The 20,634-nt window shown below is 52.1% G+C and overlaps 1 protein-coding gene across 7 annotated transcripts in view; it reads right to left on the reverse strand.

Annotated features, from left to right (window-relative positions):
• Positions 1-20,634, reverse strand: part of Pkd1 (polycystin 1, transient receptor potential channel interacting) — a 47,543-nt gene that overhangs the window by 2,738 nt on the left and 24,171 nt on the right. For 5 of the 7 annotated variants that reach the window (XM_013141602.2, XM_013141603.2, XM_003478113.4 and 2 more), the window contains 27 exons: positions 16,655-20,277; positions 16,312-16,461; positions 15,002-15,145; positions 14,642-14,921; positions 14,336-14,549; positions 14,107-14,263; positions 13,617-13,769; positions 12,730-12,874; positions 12,020-12,640; positions 11,668-11,824; positions 11,197-11,449; positions 10,876-11,071; positions 8,358-8,528; positions 8,096-8,239; positions 7,800-8,010; positions 7,580-7,706; positions 5,439-5,555; positions 5,280-5,329; positions 4,845-5,029; positions 4,673-4,766; positions 2,113-2,231; positions 1,836-2,038; positions 1,573-1,767; positions 1,119-1,258; positions 709-821; positions 368-512; positions 127-252 (listed from right to left, as the gene is read on the reverse strand). In XM_013141602.2, the coding sequence (XP_012997056.1) occupies positions 127-252; positions 368-512; positions 709-821; positions 1,119-1,258; positions 1,573-1,767; positions 1,836-2,038; positions 2,113-2,231; positions 4,673-4,766; positions 4,845-5,029; positions 5,280-5,329; positions 5,439-5,555; positions 7,580-7,706; positions 7,800-8,010; positions 8,096-8,239; positions 8,358-8,528; positions 10,876-11,071; positions 11,197-11,449; positions 11,668-11,824; positions 12,020-12,640; positions 12,730-12,874; positions 13,617-13,769; positions 14,107-14,263; positions 14,336-14,549; positions 14,642-14,921; positions 15,002-15,145; positions 16,312-16,461; positions 16,655-20,277 (8,233 nt within the window). Of the gene's footprint in view, positions 1-126; positions 253-367; positions 599-708; positions 822-1,118; positions 1,259-1,572; positions 1,768-1,835; positions 2,039-2,112; positions 2,232-4,672; positions 4,767-4,844; positions 5,030-5,279; positions 5,330-5,438; positions 5,556-7,579; positions 7,707-7,799; positions 8,011-8,095; positions 8,240-8,357; positions 8,529-10,875; positions 11,072-11,196; positions 11,450-11,667; positions 11,825-12,019; positions 12,641-12,729; positions 12,875-13,616; positions 13,770-14,106; positions 14,264-14,335; positions 14,550-14,641; positions 14,922-15,001; positions 15,146-16,311; positions 16,462-16,654; positions 20,278-20,634 lie in introns of all 7 variants that reach the window. The other 2 variants (XR_010039790.1, XM_013141604.2) reach the window with 2 other exon arrangements.

The raw sequence follows: 20,634 nt of genomic DNA on the forward strand, positions 1-20,634 counted from the left end.
TGGGGCAAGCCCAAAGTGGTCAGGAGAGCAGGGGCAGGATGGCCTGGGCAGGGATGGCAGGCTGGAGAATCCAAAAAGCTGGGGTGGGGGGGAGCCAGGGGAGAGGTCAAGGCAGGCAGCACTCACCTGCTGTCAAGCCAGTTGTGCTGCTGCAAGAAGCTCAGACGTGTGCGGCTCTCCTCTAAGCTCAGACCCAGCTCCTGCACGTAACCACCACTGTCGTAGACCGCACAATAACCCCAGTACCAGGTGCTGTAGGACCAGCAGTGTTAAAGTGGCCCTAGGCTCACAAGCACCTGGGATCCAGGTTGGAGAGGGGGAGGGCTCCCCTGGGGAACCCCCTCCCACTTGCAGAGGCTCTTCTCACCCCAGTAGGTCAGGCACAGTGTAAGTCCATGTCTCTGAGCCATTGTGGGCTACACTCTGCCAGCCAACGCCGTAGTCAGTTGTGCTGAAGCCTGCTGCAGCTGGGCACAGATGTGTCCCAGGGCTGGGGGGGTCTGGACAGAGTGCTGGAATGCACAGGCTCTAGCTGACCTCCCTGAATCCTCCCAGCAACCCCAGACATCGTCATTGTACCCTTTTAACAGAAAGGTAACTGAGGCAGGAAGAGGGTAAAGCTCACATAAGCATCAGAGCTGAAACAAAACTCAGCTGTAGGCTGCTATGAAAAGAGAAGGAAAAGGGTGGAGGGGTCCTGCAGCTCACCTTCTTGCAGCCGCACCTGCCGCAGCCGCGGGGGCCCCAGCTCAGGGCTGGACTGGTTCCCGTGGATGTAGGGCAGCAGCACGTGGGACATCCATGGCCAGAACTCATCAGACCTACCAGCAGCAGGTATAAGTTACACTCCGGTTCACGGCTTGCCCACCCCACTGCGGGCAGGAAGCTCCAGCCTAAGGCTGTCCTGTGCTATGTAGGGTGCTCAGCTGTTTCCCTGATCTCTGCCCATTACATGCTTGCAGCACCTCCTCTGGGCCTGACAACCAAAACACATCTAGACATTTGTAAATGCCCCCTAGGGCCTGGGATGAGCTAACAGCAAGATCAAAGCAGGCCCCCATGTGCATCAGTGCCACCTTGGCCCAACAGAACATACAGGTGTCCTGGGATTTTCCTACCGAGTGATGGCCAGAAAGGCTTGGCTATCCAGCTCCTGTTTGATGGCACTCTGCAGATGATAGGCATGGTTGTGACAGGAAGCATCCCCATAGTTGGCCAACAGTGTCACCAGCAGGAAAAGCATGTGTACCAAGAGGCTCTGGAAGACAATGACACCATTGTGGTGAGCTAACTCCAGCCCACATCAGAGCATAGCTTTAGAATGCTGGGTAGTAAACTGCCCCTGCCCAGGCTGTCTAGCACTAAAGAAGAGCGTAAGATGCCCTCCTTTGGGGAAGACACAGGCCACTGAAGGCACGGCAACTGTGCCCAGGGCCCCGCAAGGCCAGGCAGAAGCAGATGGAAAGGAAGATGCAAAGGAGTCAGGATAGGAACCCCCACTGAAGGGCCCTCTGTGGTTGGCAAAGAGGGATAGGCCCAGGAGCTGAGGGGAAAGAAAGGGGCCAAACTCACTCTCAGCATGCTGTGCAGCCTCTTGACCTTCCGAGCTTCTTCCTTTGCCAGGAAGAGAGCAAAGCCATGAGGAGGCCGCACACGGGGCACACGCTCGCTCACTGGTGTCACGGCTGGACTCTCCACCAGCATGTCATCTTCGTCAGGGTATAGCCGCTTGGCCACCAATGAGAAGTAAAGGGCTTCCAGCAGGACCTAGGGCAAGGGTGACATCAGCCAGGGAGCTCTAGATCAGCAGCCCCCACTCTGCTGGCCCAACTCACCTTAAGTGGCTCCCAGCCAAGGAATGAGGCCAGGAAGCTGGAGCTACTCGAGAGGAGCCACATGACACTCACACTGGGGGGGAAGCTGGCACCAACCCACCCTGAGACTCCCACAGCCACAGCCACCAGGAGTAGACTGAGACCATGGGCTAGTGGGGCACACCAAGCAGGCATCAGTCGCTTCTGTAGACCTTCCACCAGTCCTGGAGACAGAAGCAGTCATGTAACTGGCAGCCCAGAGGGAAGGATTCAGGGATATGTGGATCTTTAGAGGTACCTGTTCTGGAGAGCCGGGCCAGTGGGGGCTGTTCCCAGGTCAGGCCTGAGCCAGGAGGCCCACTGCCCCCAAACCTCTGTATTGCTGGTGCCTCCATCTTCTCCCCAGCAACACTGGACCTAGGCAGGGGAAAAACTGAATTCTGAGCCCTTTCTAGTACAGGCAGTGGTGTCCTATGCCTTCACCTGGGTGGGTAGCTCCTCCTGCCTCTCAGGGCCTGAACCAGGTTGGTATAGCACTGAGGGCTCAGGACACCATGGTAACTCTCCTCTATGTTTCCTGCTGACATACCCATCCCCCTGGGCCTGAGCTGTTTTAATTGTCCCACCATTCCCCAATCTCTTGGGACTCCTGCAAGCTTCTCACACCAGCAAGGCCAGCCAGGGTTCCAGGCTTATCAGTGATCATGTCGAAAAGCCTTGTCCTCAAGGTTGTCCCCTTTGAGCCTGGGCACCACTCTGGGGACATACAGTCTAACACTGCCTTCCAGACAAAGGAATTTATGCATGTCTTTCAGATCCCAACAATATATACCAGGGATTTGCTCCTAAGGAGCCACCTGGCCAGAGTGTCACATCAGAGTCCATACACAATGACCCACCCAAATCCAATGCTGTCACAGAAGGGGGACCCAGAGACAAAGGTACAAATGGAAAGGCTGGCTAGAGCAGGACAGGATGGACACAAACAGGAAAACATCCTCATGCTTTCTGTAGCTACCCTGAGCCCTCACTGCACAACCCAAATGAGTGTGTACCTCCACTGACAAACCACCCCCTGCTCCCTGCCACCTCATGTATCTGACTCTGTCACTGGGCCAGTAGAGGATACATCATTTGTCAGGTGAGTTTATGTTGAAACTGACTTCTCTTAATCTAAAAATTACATGAAATACTGTAGAAAACAGGATAAAGAGAGAAAACATTGATATGTGCATTTCTGGCCCCAAGGAGCAGAGCCTCAGTGTCCTTGCCTGCCATCCTACATATGCATCCTACATAGCTTGTAGGCTACAGGACCCCAGGGCTGTGTCTGCAAGTGTAAGTCTCTGGCTCCTCCTGCTGCACACGTTTATCATTGCCCTGCTGAATGCCAGGCACTGCCACAAGTCCTGGGATATGCATGTGGAGGAATCACAGTGTGCGTGGTCTCCAACAGCACCTAGGGAGCAGCTGGACCTGGCAAGATGACCTGTGTGTGAATGCACCAGTATGGGCACACATTGGTAGCTCCTGCTTCATGGGCAGGAAGCCAGGCTCTGTTCAGGTAACACAGAGGAAGCACAAGGGGTAACCTCAGGGAAGGACACTCCAGGCAGAAGTGAGGGGAGCCATATTCTGGGGGGCAGCAGCAGAGTCTAGACTATAGGCAGCTTGGTGAACAATGGATGGCCTGCTCCAGTGTGGGAGGCTGCCACCAGGATGGCCCTAACAATACTAAACTCCACATCAGGCTTCTATGTAGCCCCTCCTAAAGTAACTGTGAAGAAAACTGTGGAGGTGAGAGAGTGCAACCAGTGCTATAGCTGCCTCTTTCTCAGACTGCTGGCTCCAGAGATGCTGGCTACCAGGTGAGAAGGTTTGTCAGCATCCCTGAGGAACTGATGCTTCTAGCCAATGGCCAACAGCGCTGCCACTTGAGCTGTTTAAACACTTAAGTATGCATCAAGAGAAGACCAAGTTGCCATGCAGGCACAAGTAGAAGATGGATAGAGAGAACAGAGTATCTCTCAAGGAGCCTGAACAACCCAGGACATAATGAGATCCTGCATCTAGAAAAAGTTGAGACCATCTGCTCACCTAGGAATCTTCACAGGGGAATCAAGGAATCAAAGATTTCAGCCGTCAGCTGCCATGCCAGAGAATACGTCTGGGAGAAACTGAGCACCCAGGGTTAAATATGGGCTGCCACCAGCCGCACATGTGGACCAGTGGCTGTGCAGAGCTCAGGAGCAGCCTTGGAGTGGTAGGCTTACAGCTGTGCCCATGTCACATTGTTCAATCAATTAGCAATTTCTCATCGGGATGCCTTCATATAACTCAGAGAACTTCCTTACCTCTCTGTCCTAGAACAGTTCCTATCTCAGCTATTCCTGGTTGCCTGGATATTAGAAGAGTTAAAAGAGATGAAAATGTGGATAATGAAATAAATATGGATGAGAAAGGAAGAATAAGGTAATTCAACATGAATCCTTTGTTACTGAGTAGAAAAAAGCAAAGATATTGACACATGCTTAAAATATCAAAATAGTTGCAAAATGGAAAAAATGAAACAAAAAAGCAGGGGGCTATTTAAAAATTTGACCATGATTTCTGTTTTGAGATGAAAATCAGAGCTCTTCCCTAGGCCAGCCCCCACCAGCCAGCACCAACTGCCTCTCTGTCTCCCCCAACTGCCCCATGTTCCTGCTTCCTCCCTTAGTGAGGGTCCTAGGGTCTCAGAGTTGTCAAGAACCATGGCCTAGGGATAAGGCAGGACCAGGAAGCCCTCACCTATCCCTTTCTATCCTGTCCAGTCCACATCCAAATATGACCCTTTTTTCCCGGGAATGGGTACTCACAAGCCAGTGAGCAGGTCCGTTTCTACGAGGGTGTCCTGGGTGACCACCAGGCCACTAGTCCCTTCAGCCAGGACTTGCTGGATAAGGTCTTCATCTGGAGGGTACAGGACACATTAGATGGCCCAGCCACTCAGGACCTCTGGACTCATCTCCCTACCCTACCCTAGCTCACCTGATGCTGAGAAGTATTTGGCAGGTGAGGAGGGGCTCACCAGAGACAGGCTGTCTTCCTCTGGGCCCAGCCCTCGGCCTGTTTGGCCCCTTGCCAACCGCTGCAGGGTGCTTCCCACGATTGATGGGTCGCTAAGCAGGTCTGGCCAACTGAGTGTGCCTTCACTGGAGGGCCAACACGCCAGGCTATAAGTGACACAGGTCAGCACATCCTTACAAACACCTGATTCAAGTCTGGCCACACACACAGATGTAGTAAGCAATGCACCCAGGGACACATAGAATTTCTGAGGTAATACTCAGTCACACTAGACAAAGTGTGGTAATACTCAGAGCTACACTGGACAAAGACACAGACCGCCTGACTCCCTACAACATGGCCTGCCATGCACCGAACTATGTCCAGGATGTACCTGATCTCCCTAAGGCAACCTACCTTTTAGAATCATCCATAAGTAAGTCATTTTTCACCTGTCCTGTGAAGGCCTGTTGGAAAGTACAAAGCATCCTCAGTGAGAACTCTCAGAGGCAAAGGACCTCTCTTTCCAGGGCCTAGATTTGCCCCAGCCTCAGCCTTTAGGGGCTCAGCCCTCACCTCAGCGCGGAGGCCTGAGAATGTAAGGAAGGAGCTGCCCAGCATAGATGAGTCCACACAGCTATCCAGCTCCAGTGTCTGTTGCACTGTGGGGCTGGGGCTTGGGCCACCAGCCACCTGTGGAGAGAAAAAAGATGGTGGGTTAGTAGAAAGCACCTGGCCCTGCTCAGGGGAGACATGAGAAACTAACTCCTGAACAGACATGACCAGTCCTGACAATGTCCTAGGCACTGAGCACTTACTGTGCTCCCTACGTACTGATCATAAGTGGCTGGTGGAACTAAAGTAATGATGGTTTCAGGCCGGGGATTTAGCTCAGCGGCATAAGTGCCTGTCTGGCAAGTGCGAGTTCAATCCCTGGTACCGCAAAAAAAAAAAAAAGAAATGATGCTTTCTACAACAAAACAGCAGTACAGCTCAGTGGTAGAGTACTTGCCTATTATGTGCAAGGCCCTGGATTCCATGCCCAAGACTGCATAAGAAAAATAAGAAAGAAATGAACCTTTTTCTTTTACTTACACATAAAATGTAAACAAGCCACATGCCTCATAGTTTACTGGGTTCTTGGGCTAAATCCCTCTTGGTGATAGTAGATAATCCTTTATTACATGCTGTTGGGCTTATTAGTGAAATGTTGAGTACTTAAGATACACATCTTCAGGATGTGAAGGTGATCTGGCTGCGACACCTGTCACCCACTGATTTGGCTGATCGGGCTGGCTAGGCGGGTGTCCCTTCCTCCCTCAGTGCTCCATGTGCACCCTCCTGAAGCTGCGCACTTAAAGAGGATGACTGCCCCAACAGAGGAGGATCATTCCTTTGTCAAAAGTATATAAGTAGCTGTGCTCCCCTCCTCTGCTAGAACCTCAAAACAAGCTCACAAGATCTATATGTAGAAAAAAAAAAAAGTACAGTGTATATATACACACATACACACACATATTTTTTGAGACAGGTCTATGGAGTTCAGGCTGGTCTTGAACTCACTATATACCCCAGGCTGGCTTTGAACTCACACTGATCCTTGTGCCTCAGCCTCCCAAGTGCTAGAATTATAGGTTTGAATCACCATATCCAGCTTGAGCAAGTACATTCATAAGGGACAATTTATTTCCTTTTCTTGTGATGTCCTTATTGGGATTTGGGGTCAGGATAGTACTGACTTCATGGAAGAAACAGGAAAAATTCCTCTTATATGCCTATAGGTGTCCCCCCCCCCCAGTACTGGGGATTGAATTCAGGATCTTCATAATAAACTACATCCCTAACCCTTTTAAAAAAGTTTTAAAAATTTTATAGCTGAGGGGCTGGGGATTTAGCTCAGTGGCATAAGCACCTGCCTTGCAAGCAGGCGGTCATGAGTTCGATCCCTGGTACCGATAAAAAGTTAAAAGTTAAAAAAAAAAATTTTTATAGCTGGACCTGGTAGCACATACTTGTTACCCCAGAACTTGGGAGACTGAAGCAGGAGGATTGCCGTAATTTTGAGGCCAGCCTGGGCTACACAGTGAGTTCAAGGCTGGCCTAAGCTACATAGTGAGATCTTGCCTCAACAAAACAAAAACAAAAAAATACAAAATAAAATTTTTAAAAATTTTGAGATATGCTATTATGAAAGTTGCTAAATTGCCTAAACTGGGATTAATTTCCAATCCTCTTGCCTCAGCCTCCCAGACTGCTAGCACATCTTCCCCTTGTATATATGCTGGAAGACTTTGTGAATGACTGGTGTTAATCTTTTAACTGTTTAATTCACTAGTGGAGCTGTCTGGGCCTTTTCTTTGTGGGACATTTTTATATTACTAACTCAATCTCTATATTTGCTTTACAGCTCAGATTATCTATTTCTTCTTGCGCTGGTCTTGGTGGTTTGTTTCCATTTCTCCTAAGATACATAACACATTGGTACACAGTGGCTCATGACATTCCCTTATATGCTCCGTCAGTTTAAGGTTGACAATGATGTCCCCTCTCATGATTCTCACAATTTGAGTTTTCTCAATCTACCCAAAGGTTTGCCAATTTTGTGGACCTTTCAAAGGATCAGCTTTTGGTCTGTTGACTTTTCCCTTTGGATATAATGCCAAACAGCACCATTAACTGGGTGACAAGGCTTATGTTCCACTCCCGTCCCAACCCACCTTGCTCCTAGACATTCGGAAGAGAAACAGGATGGCCAAGTAGACAGGGTAGACAACCACACTGGATACCAAGCCAATGGCAACTGTGTCAACACTTGGTGGGATCAGACTGGACAGAGGCCGTACACTGTGGGGCAGGAGATAGACCCAGGCCAGGTTAAGCTGGAAGGCCAGGAAAAGTTGGGCAAGGACAGGTTATCCTGACCCCATAGGCACCTACCTGTAGGTGGCATCTCCCACGACCCCATACCAGACCGCATTGGCACCCAGGAAGAGGCAGATGAGGAGGACACAGCAGGTGGCTCTCTGTACACGAGTAAAGCGACTGCGAGCTGGCCTGTCCCATATGGAGAGCCAGATGTGCTTGTCAAAGAAACCACGCTGCAGTTCGGCCACTAGGAGGCGCTGGAACTGCCACAGAGCTTCATCACCTGGGAGGAGGGCAGGGAGGGGCTGCAGGAGGCCCAGGGCAGGGTACCCACACCCATCCTTCCCTGCCCTATCCCTGGGCCTTACTTGCAGCCAGCACCTCCTTCTCTACTAGGCCACCATTGGCCTCTGTCTCCACAGACAGCCAATCATTGACCAAGAAGAAGGTGCTGTGGGCATTCTGTAGGTCCCTGACGATGATGTGCTGCAGAAACCAGGCGGGGCTGAGCCCTGTGGAGGTGGTGGTGGGGTGAGGGCCAGGGTGGTGGCAGGGGATGGAGGGAGGACATAGCGGGCCAGGGTTATCAGCAGGGTGCAGGATAGCAGCAATAGCAATACTTGCAAAGACCTTTGTTGTCATGCCACACCCGTATCTTCCACACATTGCCCAGGCTGTGTGGGGTGGCAATCCTAAAGATGTCCAGGCTGTTGCGGTGAAAGGCCCTGTCCCCATCCAGATGTCGGTGGCCACTCCGGCTGTCTGCTCCATATAGCATGATGCCCACATGAGCTGTGGTACCTGCAGAATAGAAAGAGGAGAACTCTAGGGTGTGGAGCCCCCTCCTCCAACACCCAGGCAAGTTATTTCATCTGTGATCTTAAGCACAGGTAGTCCCTACACTGCACAGTTCTGATGGATACAAATTTCAGTTTTCCCCCATTTGTTACATAAACACCAATCCAATATCAACAGCTGTAGCTCTGGGTTACCAAGGTGTAATGCTGGCAGATGCCCAGAGTGTGAACCTGGCTGCCACCCCTCAGTCTGCCAGTCACTGTGGGATAACAGGTGGATCACAGCCAGTGACGAGGCAGTGTGGAATTCACTAGTGAATATGGACTTACCTATGTACATCTCTGCCACATACAAAACAACAGCCCCACACTTGGGTGGCCTTCTCTTCTCCTGGTGATATGCCCACTTGTCTGAGACAAGGCATTGCTACATAACTCAGGCTAGCCTCACACTCATATAGCTTAGACTGTTTCAAATTTGTGATTCTCTTGTCTTAGCCTCCAAAGTGCTAGGATTACAGGAATGCACTACCACACACCCCGCTGACCCATATGAGTTTTGAAAAATGGATAATCACTGGGTGTGGTGGCACAAGCCTCTAATCCCAGCATTGAGGGAAGCTAAGGAAAGAAGACTGAAAGGACGGCCTGGGAAAATTAGCAAGATCTTATCTCAAAATAAAAAATAAAAAAAGACTGAGGCTCAGTGGTAGAGTATGTGCCTAACATGCATGAGGCCCTGGTTCAATCCTCAGCAATGTGAAAAAGAAACAAAAATGGGAAAAAAGAGAAAAACACTAATATTGGAAGTGAATTTGAATTAAAGGTAATGGAAGCTGGGTATGATGGCCCATGCCTAAAATCCTAGCATTTGGGAGGCTGAGGCAGGAGGATTACCATGAGTTGGGGGCCAGGTGGGACTACATAGTGAGTTCAAGACCAGCCCCTGTACTACATAGAAAGACTCTGTCTCAACAAAACAAAAAAACTTTTTTTTTTTTTTAAAGCAAAGGGTAAACAGTTGTTGAAGGGACAGTTACAAGGACACTGCACTGCTCCAACTAAGATTCTACAGGCAGGGGCTGGAGGTTTAGCTCAGTGGCATAAGCACTTGCCTTGCAAGCAGGTGGTTGTGAGTTCGATCCCCGGTACCGATAAAAATGAAAAAGACCAAAAAAAAAAAAAGATTTTACAGGCAGTATGGAGTTAACTAGCAAATATGGACTTATTTATGTGTGATGTTCATTCTTGTCAACTTGACCGGCTTGAGAGATACCTAGAAGATTAGTATGGCACACTTCTGGGTATATCCAGGTGGTCATCAGCACTTGACTGGGAAATGTATCAGTCTCCAGCCCTTTTTTTCTGGCTCATCAGATATTACTGATTAAGCAGCTTTCCTCTCCCAATCCCCTTCCACCATGATGTTTCTGCTTTGAAGCCAGCTGACACGGACTGAAACCAAGATCCAAATTAAACCTCACAGCCCTTATTTATTTATTTTTGGTTCTGGGGATCAAACTCATGACCTCATGCTTTCCATGCAAGCGCTTATGCCACTGAGATGTATCCTCAGCTACCTCACTGCCTTTAAATTGTGTGTGTCAGGTATCTTATCACAGCAATGGAAAGCTGACAGACACATCACATAAATAAGTGACTGCCACAAAGGAGATATATTGCAGCAGAATACAATCTCTTCAAAGAACTCTCAGAGTTCTTTTCACAATATCAAAAGCATAAAGGGAAATGTTGGAAGTCAGTATAAACTTTGGATGTGACACTTTCCAGAGCACACAAAGATGCTCACTCTGGACTCTTGATTATACAAGGAAAAGGTGAAGAAAATTGTTCAGTTTTCCATAAACAAACATAGTGCTTAACTTCAGTTTCTACCATTTTAAATTATGATGCACTAAGAAAACATCAGTGCATTTCCCTGCATACTTATGAACAACAGCAAGAGTTTTCTGATATTCACAAATAAATTTCAGAGATCACAGAACATTCCTCATTGCCCCACTGACTAGAGGGGCAGCCTGTACAGAGTTTGTGCCTTCATAAACTCAGAGGCCCACACAGAGCTAGGCATGCCTGTGACAACCAGGTGTTCACTTCCTACTGACAGTCATTCTCTTTCTTGGGAATGACCCCATATCCATTAAGCCATTTCAAGGATTCACAACCTAACCCTTTACACAGCACTTGGGAAAGGAGCTCTTCCTTTAGGACACCTATCACCATAATCATGAGGAAAACTGGCCAGACAGAGCCCAGGACTGCACAGGACTTGCAACTAGGAGAGCCCAGTTGGATATCACATCTCCTTACCCACAATCATTTCCCCTCACCTGAACCTCGGCCCCAGCCAGTCTTGACCAGGATCTCATACTTGAAGCGGCCCCCCTTTCCGCAGAAAGGGATGACACGGGCCCAGCTGACATCCAGCTGGTCCAGCCTGCGCAGGATCACAACCATAATGGTGTAGGTTATAAGGCACATGGCACATGTCAGGAGCACAATGTAGTTCACACGAGAAGCCGGCTCCTGGGAAGACAAAGCCAGCCAGCCCAGGAGATTCACTTGAGTGCTTTACCTTCTGAGGATGCAGCTGGAGCCCACCCAGGCATTCTCAACCCTGTGAAGAGACTGAAAATCAGGGCCCCACTCACAGGGAAGATGAAGTGGATATGGCTGGGTGGCACAAAGAGGCTGGCACCAAAGGCAGTGAGGTGACGGGTGAGGCAGACGGCCTGGCTGGGTGAAGTATCCTCCAGAGGCACAAGCCCCTCTGTCCTCCACATCATCTCCTCCTCGCTGAAGTACTGGCACAGGGATGTGTACAGTCCCACGGACACCTCCAGTGCTGACCAGTGGAAGTGGCTAGTCAGGTTCAGGTGGTAACTCCCACCTGGGTATCCAGTCCTGCCAGGGACAGGGCAGTGTCACAGCCAGACTTTGCTGGGTCCAGAACCCCAGTTCTAGCCAGGGAATAGTCTAGCCTTAGCTGCAACACCTGGCTGACTCCCCAGGCTTTTGCTATCACTGTTCTCAGTCGCCACATGCTCTTAGATACACAAACCAAACCACGTCCACCTGCCACAGCCCACTCCCAGGTCCCGTGGTGGTTGGAGGGTGCTCACCCTGGGGCGATGAAGAAGGTATAGGGCCTGTGGTCGGTTCCAGTGAGCATCTCCAGGCTGATCTTTCTGCTGGCTGAGCAGTTATACTCATTGGGCTGGGGCGTTGAGTGCAGGTAGACAGCCAGGTAGGGTTCAGGCTCTTCAGACAGGTAGTGCTCTGTAGGCAGAATAGTGTCAGAAATCCACCCAGCGACACCTTGGGAGCCCTCCACCACAGGTCCTGAGAGCCTCCATACTGGACAAGCATGTGCTATCCATGGTCCCAACTGCTCTCCAGACAGGACCCCAGGACCCACATGGCAGGAGGCAGATTGTCAGCAACCACAGCTGTGGACACCTTTGTGATACTCACCACTCTGCACTGTGTAGGTGAGCTGCAGGTGCAGCCCTGCTGCAGGGTTGCTGTTGTCCGGAGTGACTACAGCGCTGACAGAGGCCTGGGGCTGGATGACAGCTGACCCCACAGGGGTGTGGAGACTCTGGGTAGCCTGGTCCGAGTTGTTGGGCACCTTCACAGTGATGGCACGCTCTTTGGCCAGTCGTTCTATGGGGATCTGGGTGCCAGCCTGTGTTTGGAAAGCCATGGATGCCACCTTGGTGGAGACAGTGTAATTGTTGATGTAGCCAAAGGGAAAAGGATTGGAATCCACAAGGAAAATGAGCTGCACCACATCACTGATGTTGGACAGGGCCCCACTGAAGGCCTCGGGGATAGAGAAATGACAGCCAGAGCTTGAAGCATTGCCGTAGCACAGCAGGTTACGTGGGTCTGAGCGTTTGCCCTGTGCCACGATCTCTTCACCCGCCAGGGTCAGAGGCTCCTCATTTAGCACGCGGGAACGCATAAGAATACACATGAGGGCTGATGAAAGGTTGTAGGCCTTAGATGCCACCATCAATGAGGGCGACTCAGTCCCCAGTTCTGAAGGCTGTGGGCTCTGTATGTCCGAGCTGGCCAGGTGGATGAGGTCACCTGCACACAAACACACAAGGCTGGCACACTGAATGGGGAGGCTAGAGGAGAGGCTAAGTGGGAGGCGGGCTGGGGAAACATGTCCACACCTGTGATATTGAGGATGCTGTCAGCAATGGTGGTGGGTGTAACAGTCCCCTGGGTGGTCTCAGCCTGCAGGATGCGCATCATGCCCTCCAGCTTATGCAGTGTCTGTTTCAGGCAGGAGCGGCACACGAGCTCTCTGCTAGACACCTGCATGGAGCCCACACAGTGTCCAAGTCCACCTCACACACAGGGTCTCACAGTACCTGATCCCCTCTCCTTTACTTAGCCAACTCTGCCTCCATGGCTGCCAGGATGCCAGGTAGCCTCTCTACCTCCAAACTCTGTGCTGTGCTAGGCACTCTCCATGTGAGTCTTCTTAGGCCCTCCCTGCTGAAAACCTAAGGTGGTTGCTCTCAATCCAGGGGAAACATCTAAACTGTGATACCTAAGCATAGTTTTTCACACCACTAAGAGCAAGGCAGACACTGCAGCCCAGGTTGGAAACTAAGCTCAGCCACATAGTAAAAGGGCAACCTTGACCTGGAAAGCACTCTGATCCCATTTTCTCGGAGGACCTGGCCTTGCTCTTGGGTTCCTGTACTTATTCCCCTCCCCACCCTGGGCACAGAAACTCCTTGTCAGACTCATTCTGTCCAACTGACAAGTCTAGACCACAGACAGTGAACAGCTGGAGTGGATAAATCACACCTGATATGCCAGGTGTGTGGGATGTGAACACAGCCCAAGGAAAGGCACATGGCAGGACCTCTGTTGGCCACTCCATATACCCTTACCTCTGGTGCTTTTTGCCCTGGGTCACAAACTGGGGACTGTGGGATCATGCTGGGAAAAGGCAAGACAGGAATGGCAGAGGAGGACACTTAATCCTGTAGCCAGTAACTGCCCTGGACCTGGGGTTTGGAGGACATCCCATGCCTTGTTGTCCTACCATGCACTGGGCCAGCGCAGCCGTGATCTGCTGGATATCATCCACAGTATTGACCCGCAGGGAAACCAGGATTTCTGTGATGTTCTTGCGCATCTGGGCCCGCAGCTGCTGCTCTGAGTTAGGCTCTGTGGCCACATCTGGAGCCTGTTCATACTAAGATGGTAAACCCAAGACCTCAAATTCAGGTACAGATGGCTAAATGCTGCCTACTACATGATGCAGGCGGGGACTCAAAATCCTAAGCGGTTTCTTTGAGAGCAAAGTAGAGAGTACACAAGACACACTGCAGGCTCAAGAGCATTGGGAGGACTCTGGCATTGGATAGGACTCAGCATGTGGAGGTTGCTGAGGAGTAAGGTCCTTGTTTCAGGGACATCAGGGGGTTTGCCTGTGTGGGTCTGGAAATGATGCTTTTGCGAGACTATAGGAGTACTGGTCTCAGCTCTCTAAGGAGCAAACTTGGAATCCCTCTCTGCCTGCCCCCACTGACCTCATTGAGCACAGTGATGAGAGCCAGCGAGTATTCAATGACATGTTGGGGGTCAGCCTGTCTCACGAGCCCAGGTAGCACACTGGCAGTCAGGCTGTACAGCCAGGGAATAAGACCCATGGAGCTATTAGGCTCCGGCAGGACAATGGCCAAAGACCTGCAGGGCAGAATAGGGATGTAAGCAGCCAGGGTGCCATAAGCCCATCCCCACCCCTAAGGCCCAGCTCACCTGTTGAGGGCAACCACTGCAGCACCCAACTGATCCTGCACAACAACAGCCAGTCCCACCTCAAAGCCAGGCTGGAATCCTGGAGGCAGCACAGCCCCATAGGTAGAGAGACTACCCTTGTAGATGCAGAACTCCTCACAGTGGCCCTGACGACAGCGCCGCAGCAGCAGGGCATACACCAGTGGGGCACTCGCATCTTCTGCATCCTGCCAGCCTATGTGTGGGTGCATAGCTTAGCATAGCCCTGGCCCCTAGCAGGCTCTGCCCCCTACCACGTGCTGCCCCCCCCCCTGGGCCCATACTTACCCACACATTCAAAGTGCACCTTGGTGGTGAGGGCGCACACTGCATCCAGTGGAAAGAGGCGACATGCACCCCCCAGTGGGGGGCGGTTGGGTGACAGGCGGATGGAGGCACAGCCTTCCTCCTCACCTGAGTGGCCCAGCACTGTGAGCGTGAAGATGTAGCCCTCACCATCCCGCAGCACACCACGCCGCACCACTAGCCGCATGCCTGAGCTGCCTGTGGATGTGGTAGTCTCATCCAGCACCAGAGTCTTATTGCTAAAGGTTCGTGCAGCCCAGCGCTGCAAGACAGACAGGAGAGGCAATGAGGACAGTGGCTACAGCACCTGTCCAACCAGGACCAGACCAGTCTGTTACTTACCCCGTGCTTGGAGCCACTGCTGCAGTTATGACAGTGGCCTTCCAGATATATGTATGAACTGCGGCTCACTTCATATACTGCCTGTGCCTTGCAGGATACACACTCCAGTGACACAATGGGCACCTGACCACTTCGGACCAGCACCTGGAGAGGAGGCAGGTCACAGGGAGGCCCTATCCCACTGTGTCAATAGGGTTGGCAGCTGAGGAATACAATCTCTACCTCCTAAGCACTATAGCTGGAAACACTCAAACCCAGGTTCCCCTGCCAATGAACTTGAACAGGAGGTGTTAATGGTCTAAAAGGGCAGAGGCCAACAGGGCTGTCATTGCTAGTATAGGACCCTGGTGAGCCTGGCAGCAGGAGACACAGAAACCCACTATTTCAGGATGTAAGATAGATGAGTGAACAAACCAAGACATCTATGCAAAAGGACAGAAGTCCTTCATGGTCCTATCCCCACGTTTTCAGTCTCCCTAGGCAAAGCCTGATTTAGTACCATAGCCCAGGTGGACTCTGTTTCCCCAGATGACCTCTTGAGAGGGACCCTGCTCCCCAAAAAGTCAGCTGAGAAAAATCTGGTGTTGGGAAGACATCTCTTCTCCCACCTCCAGGGCAGTAACACAGCCCAGTACACCCACTGGCAGGACTGTGCTACAGTAGGTGGGGTGGTCATTACATGCAAAATGGCCCTAACTTTTCTGACCAGGCCAGGGCACCATGAAGCCAACGGTACCCCAATCCATTCAGCAATGAGGACACTCATGATCTGGGGACAGTGATTGCTTCTAAGGTAAGACTCAGTTTCTCAACATTTGCCTTTTATATTGTTGCTATAATGCCAGCACTTGAGAGGCTGAGGCAGGAGGACTGAAAGTTGAAGCCTAGCCTGGGCAACTTAGCAACTTAAGAAGACTGTCTCAAAATTTAATTTTTCCAAAAAGGCTGGGGATATAGGCCCTGGATTCAATTCCAGTACTGGAAAGGAAGAGAAAGAGAGGGAGAGAGAAAGGGGGAAATGGAGGGTGGGGAGAAGGGGAGGTGTAAGGGACAGGGAGGGGGAGAGAATAGATAACCAAAGTTCGTAGGCCCCTATAGGATTTGATGTGGAGTTATATCATGGCTTGAAAGGAAGCAACACTAAAGCTGGATATTTTGTATCAAAATCAGCAATCAGAGAACCCATCAGCCTCTAGAAGAAGCAACACAGAGAGCCTCTGAAAGAAATGGGGTGGAGCCGGGTACTGTTTGAGTGCTGTCTGGGCTGTGGCCTGCTCGGCTGTGGCCTGCTATGCTAAGGCAGAACTCACCGTCTGGCTGGCAGCCTCCTCCTTCCTGCCTGCTTTCCACACGGTGAGGTTAAAGGTGTATTCTATACCGGCCTCTAGACGTTCCCTGGGGATGGTGACTACACTGCTCCCTCGGGGCCCAAAGTTCAGGACACACGCATTGGTCTCACTCTGCAGCCCACAAACACAGAAGGCGGTATAAGACTGTGATCAGCCTCAAAGCAGAGCCTGGCCCAAGGAATTAGCTCAGGAGACCCTTCCCCATGCTGGGACGAAGGCCCACCCAACCATAAGGAGCACTGGGTGTTCACTGCTCACAGCCCAACTAAGGAAGTAGAGAAGATGGGCCTGCCACATAGCTGACCTGTGTAGCGGCCACACAGGCCCAGTGGAAGCTAAGTGGTGTCTGGTCATCATCCTCCAGGTTGGGGTCGTAGGACTTGCTCCCATCCAGCACCAGGTCTTGCGTGTCTGACCACACGCGATATGAGCCACCTTCAATGATAGGCACTAGGCGCTCGGCAGCCACTGTTACATTGGCCTGAATGCTCCGTGCCAATGGTGTGTCCCCAAATGACACCACAAACACAAAGCAATAGTGGCCTACAGGTAATGCCAGCCGTGGAACCACCAGCTGGGGCCGGCTCACGTCTACGCCAGGCAGGGCCACCCGTGCCATAGGCCCTGGTCGCTGGCAGCTGGCAGTACGGTACACCTCCCAGCGGTACTCAGTCTGGTAGGTGACACAATCACGCAGGTCAACATGAGCCTCCAGGTAGTTGCGCTGGGAGCGCCGCATCAATACCTGCAGGGGGAGGGCCACGTCCACCTCAGGCTCCCTGCAAGCTAACACCTGGACCGTCACTGTGGCCTGGGCCACAAAGAAGCTCACCAGGTTGGAGGCATTCACCTCCACACGGTAGTCCCCAGGCAGCAAGTAGGAGTGGTCAGCCCAAGGCTCCTCTGTGTCCTGCATTGGAGCCCCGTCCCCGAAGTCCCAGTGATAAGCCACACGCCGGGGACTAGGGCTTGTGGTGGCCTCAAACCGGGCCGAGCGGTTGGCAAAGCAGCGACCACTTCGCAGCACCACATACTGGATGGCATCCTGGACCTCCACTGTAAGTGTGAGGTTCACCCCACCCAGTTCATTAAAGGCACGCACGTGGATCTCCAGCAGCCCTGCAGCCACAGGAGTGTAGGTGACATCACGGCCTGAGAGAATGACCAGTGAGTCACCCTGGACCTTCTGCAAGGAGAAGTACCAAGCATAGGCAACTCGAGAGCCCCGCTGTACCCGAGCTGTAAAGTTCTTCTCAGTGCCCGTGACCATGCCCAGCTCGCAGCAGTTAGGTACCTGTAGCCCATCAACAGCCTCTAGCACCAAGACACGCACCTGCGCCTGACCCCGGCTCACATGGTTCTCAGCCTGCACACTCACTACATGGTCTCCAACCCGGGAGAAGCTATGGGAGAAATGGGGCCTGAAGAGTATCTCAGGATTGGCCCCACCAACCTGCAGGTGGAAAGTGACAGCTGAGCCAGCTGCCAGCAATATCTGAAAGTAGACCAGCTGCCCAGGTGCTACCACCTTGCTGCTGGCCCACAGAACCAGGCCCCTGATGGGTTCTTCTACTGTGAGGTTGTGCAAAGCTGTGATCCAGCTGACTGCATTGGAAGCATTGAGCTGGATGGAGAAGACCCCAGCATCTGGGAAGCCCACAGCAATATGCTGGCCATGCTTGCTGCCACCCGGCACAGCCCAGCACCAGCTTACATTAGTACCTGTGGCCAAGAGTCCTGAGAAGGGCACAGTGGCGCCGGCTGCTACAAAGCTGCTGTCTGGTTCACTAACCCTAATGCTAAGGCCACTCACAGGAACCTGCACAGTCACCTCAATGGTGACATTGACTGAGCCCAGCTGGTTCCTAGCTGAAACCCTGACCGGGTAGAGGCCAGCTGTGGAAAAGGAATGGATGGTAGATGGTTCAGAGGTCTCCAAGCTTAGCCCTTCCTCCAAGGTCCAAGTGTAAATCACATCACTGCCACCTGCCAGCTCAGCAACAAACGTGATCCTTCTATTGACAGCAGCTGGGTTGGGAGAGGCAGCCACAGTCAGAAACTCCACAGGCTCCACAAAGTCTATGGTGCGGTTGGCTGAGACACTGCCCAGCATATTGGTGGCCCGCAGCTGGATGTGATAGGTGCTGGCCTCGAGCACAGTCAGTAAGAAACTCTTGCCACTACCTACTAGTGCTGGGCTGCCATCCCTCTGGATGGTCCAGCTGTAGGAAATGTTGGTTCCGTCCCTGACTAGGGCCTGCAGCTGCAGCGTGTGGTTGGTGGGAAAGCAGCAGCCACTGCCACCACCTGCCACCTGCAGGCCCTCAATGAACTGCAGAACGTAGATGAAGACACTGTCCTGGGCTGTGCTCACCTCATTCTCAGCCGTCACAATGATGTTAAAGGTACCCACTGAGCGGAAGGTGTAAGAGATGGTGGGGCCCCCGGGGATGGGTGTGCAGCGGTCACACAGCACCCAGGAATAGTGCACATCACTGCCTGCATCCAGTGTGGTGCTAAAACTCACACTGCCATTCAGGGGCACCACCACACGGCTAGCATTAATGCTCAGGCCCCGTATGCGCTGCTTCACTGTGACATTGAGCCACGCCTCACTGTGGCTCACGTCATTCCAGCCCAACACCCTGATGGTGAAGTCACCTGTGCTGTTGTAGACATGAGTAATCTCAGGGCCCACAAGCTGTGCGCCATCCCCCAGCTCCCACAGGTAGGTAGCAGGGTGCCCATGGCCCATGGCAGAGAACAGGTAGGGCTGCTGCAGCTCCAGTACATGAGAGCCATTGACTCTGATACCAGTGACTACCATGGGCTCCTGTACCTCCACAAGAGCTGAGTCATTGACAGCAGAGACATTGTTGGACACAGTGACTGTCACCAAGTAGGACCCTGGATCTCGGTAGACCACTGTTGCCTCAGGGCCCCAGTCATGGGTCGGAACAGTGTCTTCGATGCCAAAGTCCCACGTGTACCGGTAGGGGAAATGGGGCCAGGGGCAGGCCACCAGCCGGGCTTCATCCCCAAGCTGCACAAACTGCTGCTCAGGCTGCAGGGTAACATTCTCCACCTCAGGCTCTACACAAACACTGGTGAAGTAATGTGCCTTGTTCACATGGCTTGATAGGATCAACACCAGGGGGAATATGCCGCTCCTTGTGAAGTTATGTGTCACTGTTGGGTGCCCCTGAACAGTTGTGTTAGAGGAGCCATCTCCAAAGGTCCAGTCAAAGAGGTAGTGGGCAGGGTTCCCAGCAACATGGGCTGTCAGTTGGGCCTCAGGCTGAGTGGGGATGCAGGTGGCAGGCTCAATACGCAGTACCTCCAGGACAAAAACACGCACAGGCAGGCTTTGAGTCAAGTGGCCTGCAGGGCTGGCTGCATTCACTGTCACTGTATAGTTCTGTGCTCGCAGATATATGTGCTGCACTGTAGCCTCAGGGCCAGTGAACACTGTGCCATCCCCCATGTCAAACGTCCACATAACATTGTCACCTGTCTCCACTGTAGCACTGACTACCACGGGAGCTCCCTGCTCCACAGCTGGGCTCAGTTGCACACTCAGCCCACTTAGTTCCTGGAAGACGTGGACATCTGTGTGTGCTACAACACTGCTCACTGTGTTGTTGACCTCCAGGCAGATGTGGTAGGTACCTGTTCTAGTATAAGTATAATTCACCATTGGTTGGCTCTGTATCAGGACAGGGGAGTCATCCCCAAAGTTCCACATGTATAGGACACCACCAGGCAAAGGCAGCGGGTACAGTGAGAAGATGACAGGCCAGCCGGCCACCAGGGTGCTGCTACTCACACTTATGGCCACAGCAGGCAGTGTGTCACGAACACTCACAGGCACTTGCTGTGTCAGGTTCTCAAAGGCGTTGGACACGAGGACAGTCAGGTTGTACTCACCTGCAGGGAGAGGCCTGAGTGGGGCTCCTGATGGCTAAATTTCCACCTAGCACTTCATGTTTCATGAGGCAGCTTCCTCAAAGCATAAATAGCTATCCCCTTGGACATGTGTATAGGACAGAGCTCCAAGAGGCAGAGATGAAGGTAAAAGGGTGAAGACAGGACCAAGCATCTCCAAGCCAAACTGGATGTACATGAACAAGGCAGAGGGCACATGGCAGGGGAGGGCACAAGGAAGGGGGTAAGGGGTAGTGACCTGCATCATGTGCCACTGGGGAGAATTTTAAAAGTAATTAAACAGTGTGTCCCACTGTTTGCTCTTCAAGAAAGAATTGAGAGCAGAGAACAAGAAGGTCC

Source organism: Cavia porcellus, unplaced genomic scaffold (genome assembly GCF_034190915.1).
Source record: "Cavia porcellus strain 051 isolate PalLab524CR breed Dunkin Hartley unplaced genomic scaffold, mCavPor4.1 scaffold_16, whole genome shotgun sequence".
In the NCBI taxonomy this organism is placed as follows: domain Eukaryota; kingdom Metazoa; phylum Chordata; class Mammalia; order Rodentia; family Caviidae; genus Cavia; species Cavia porcellus.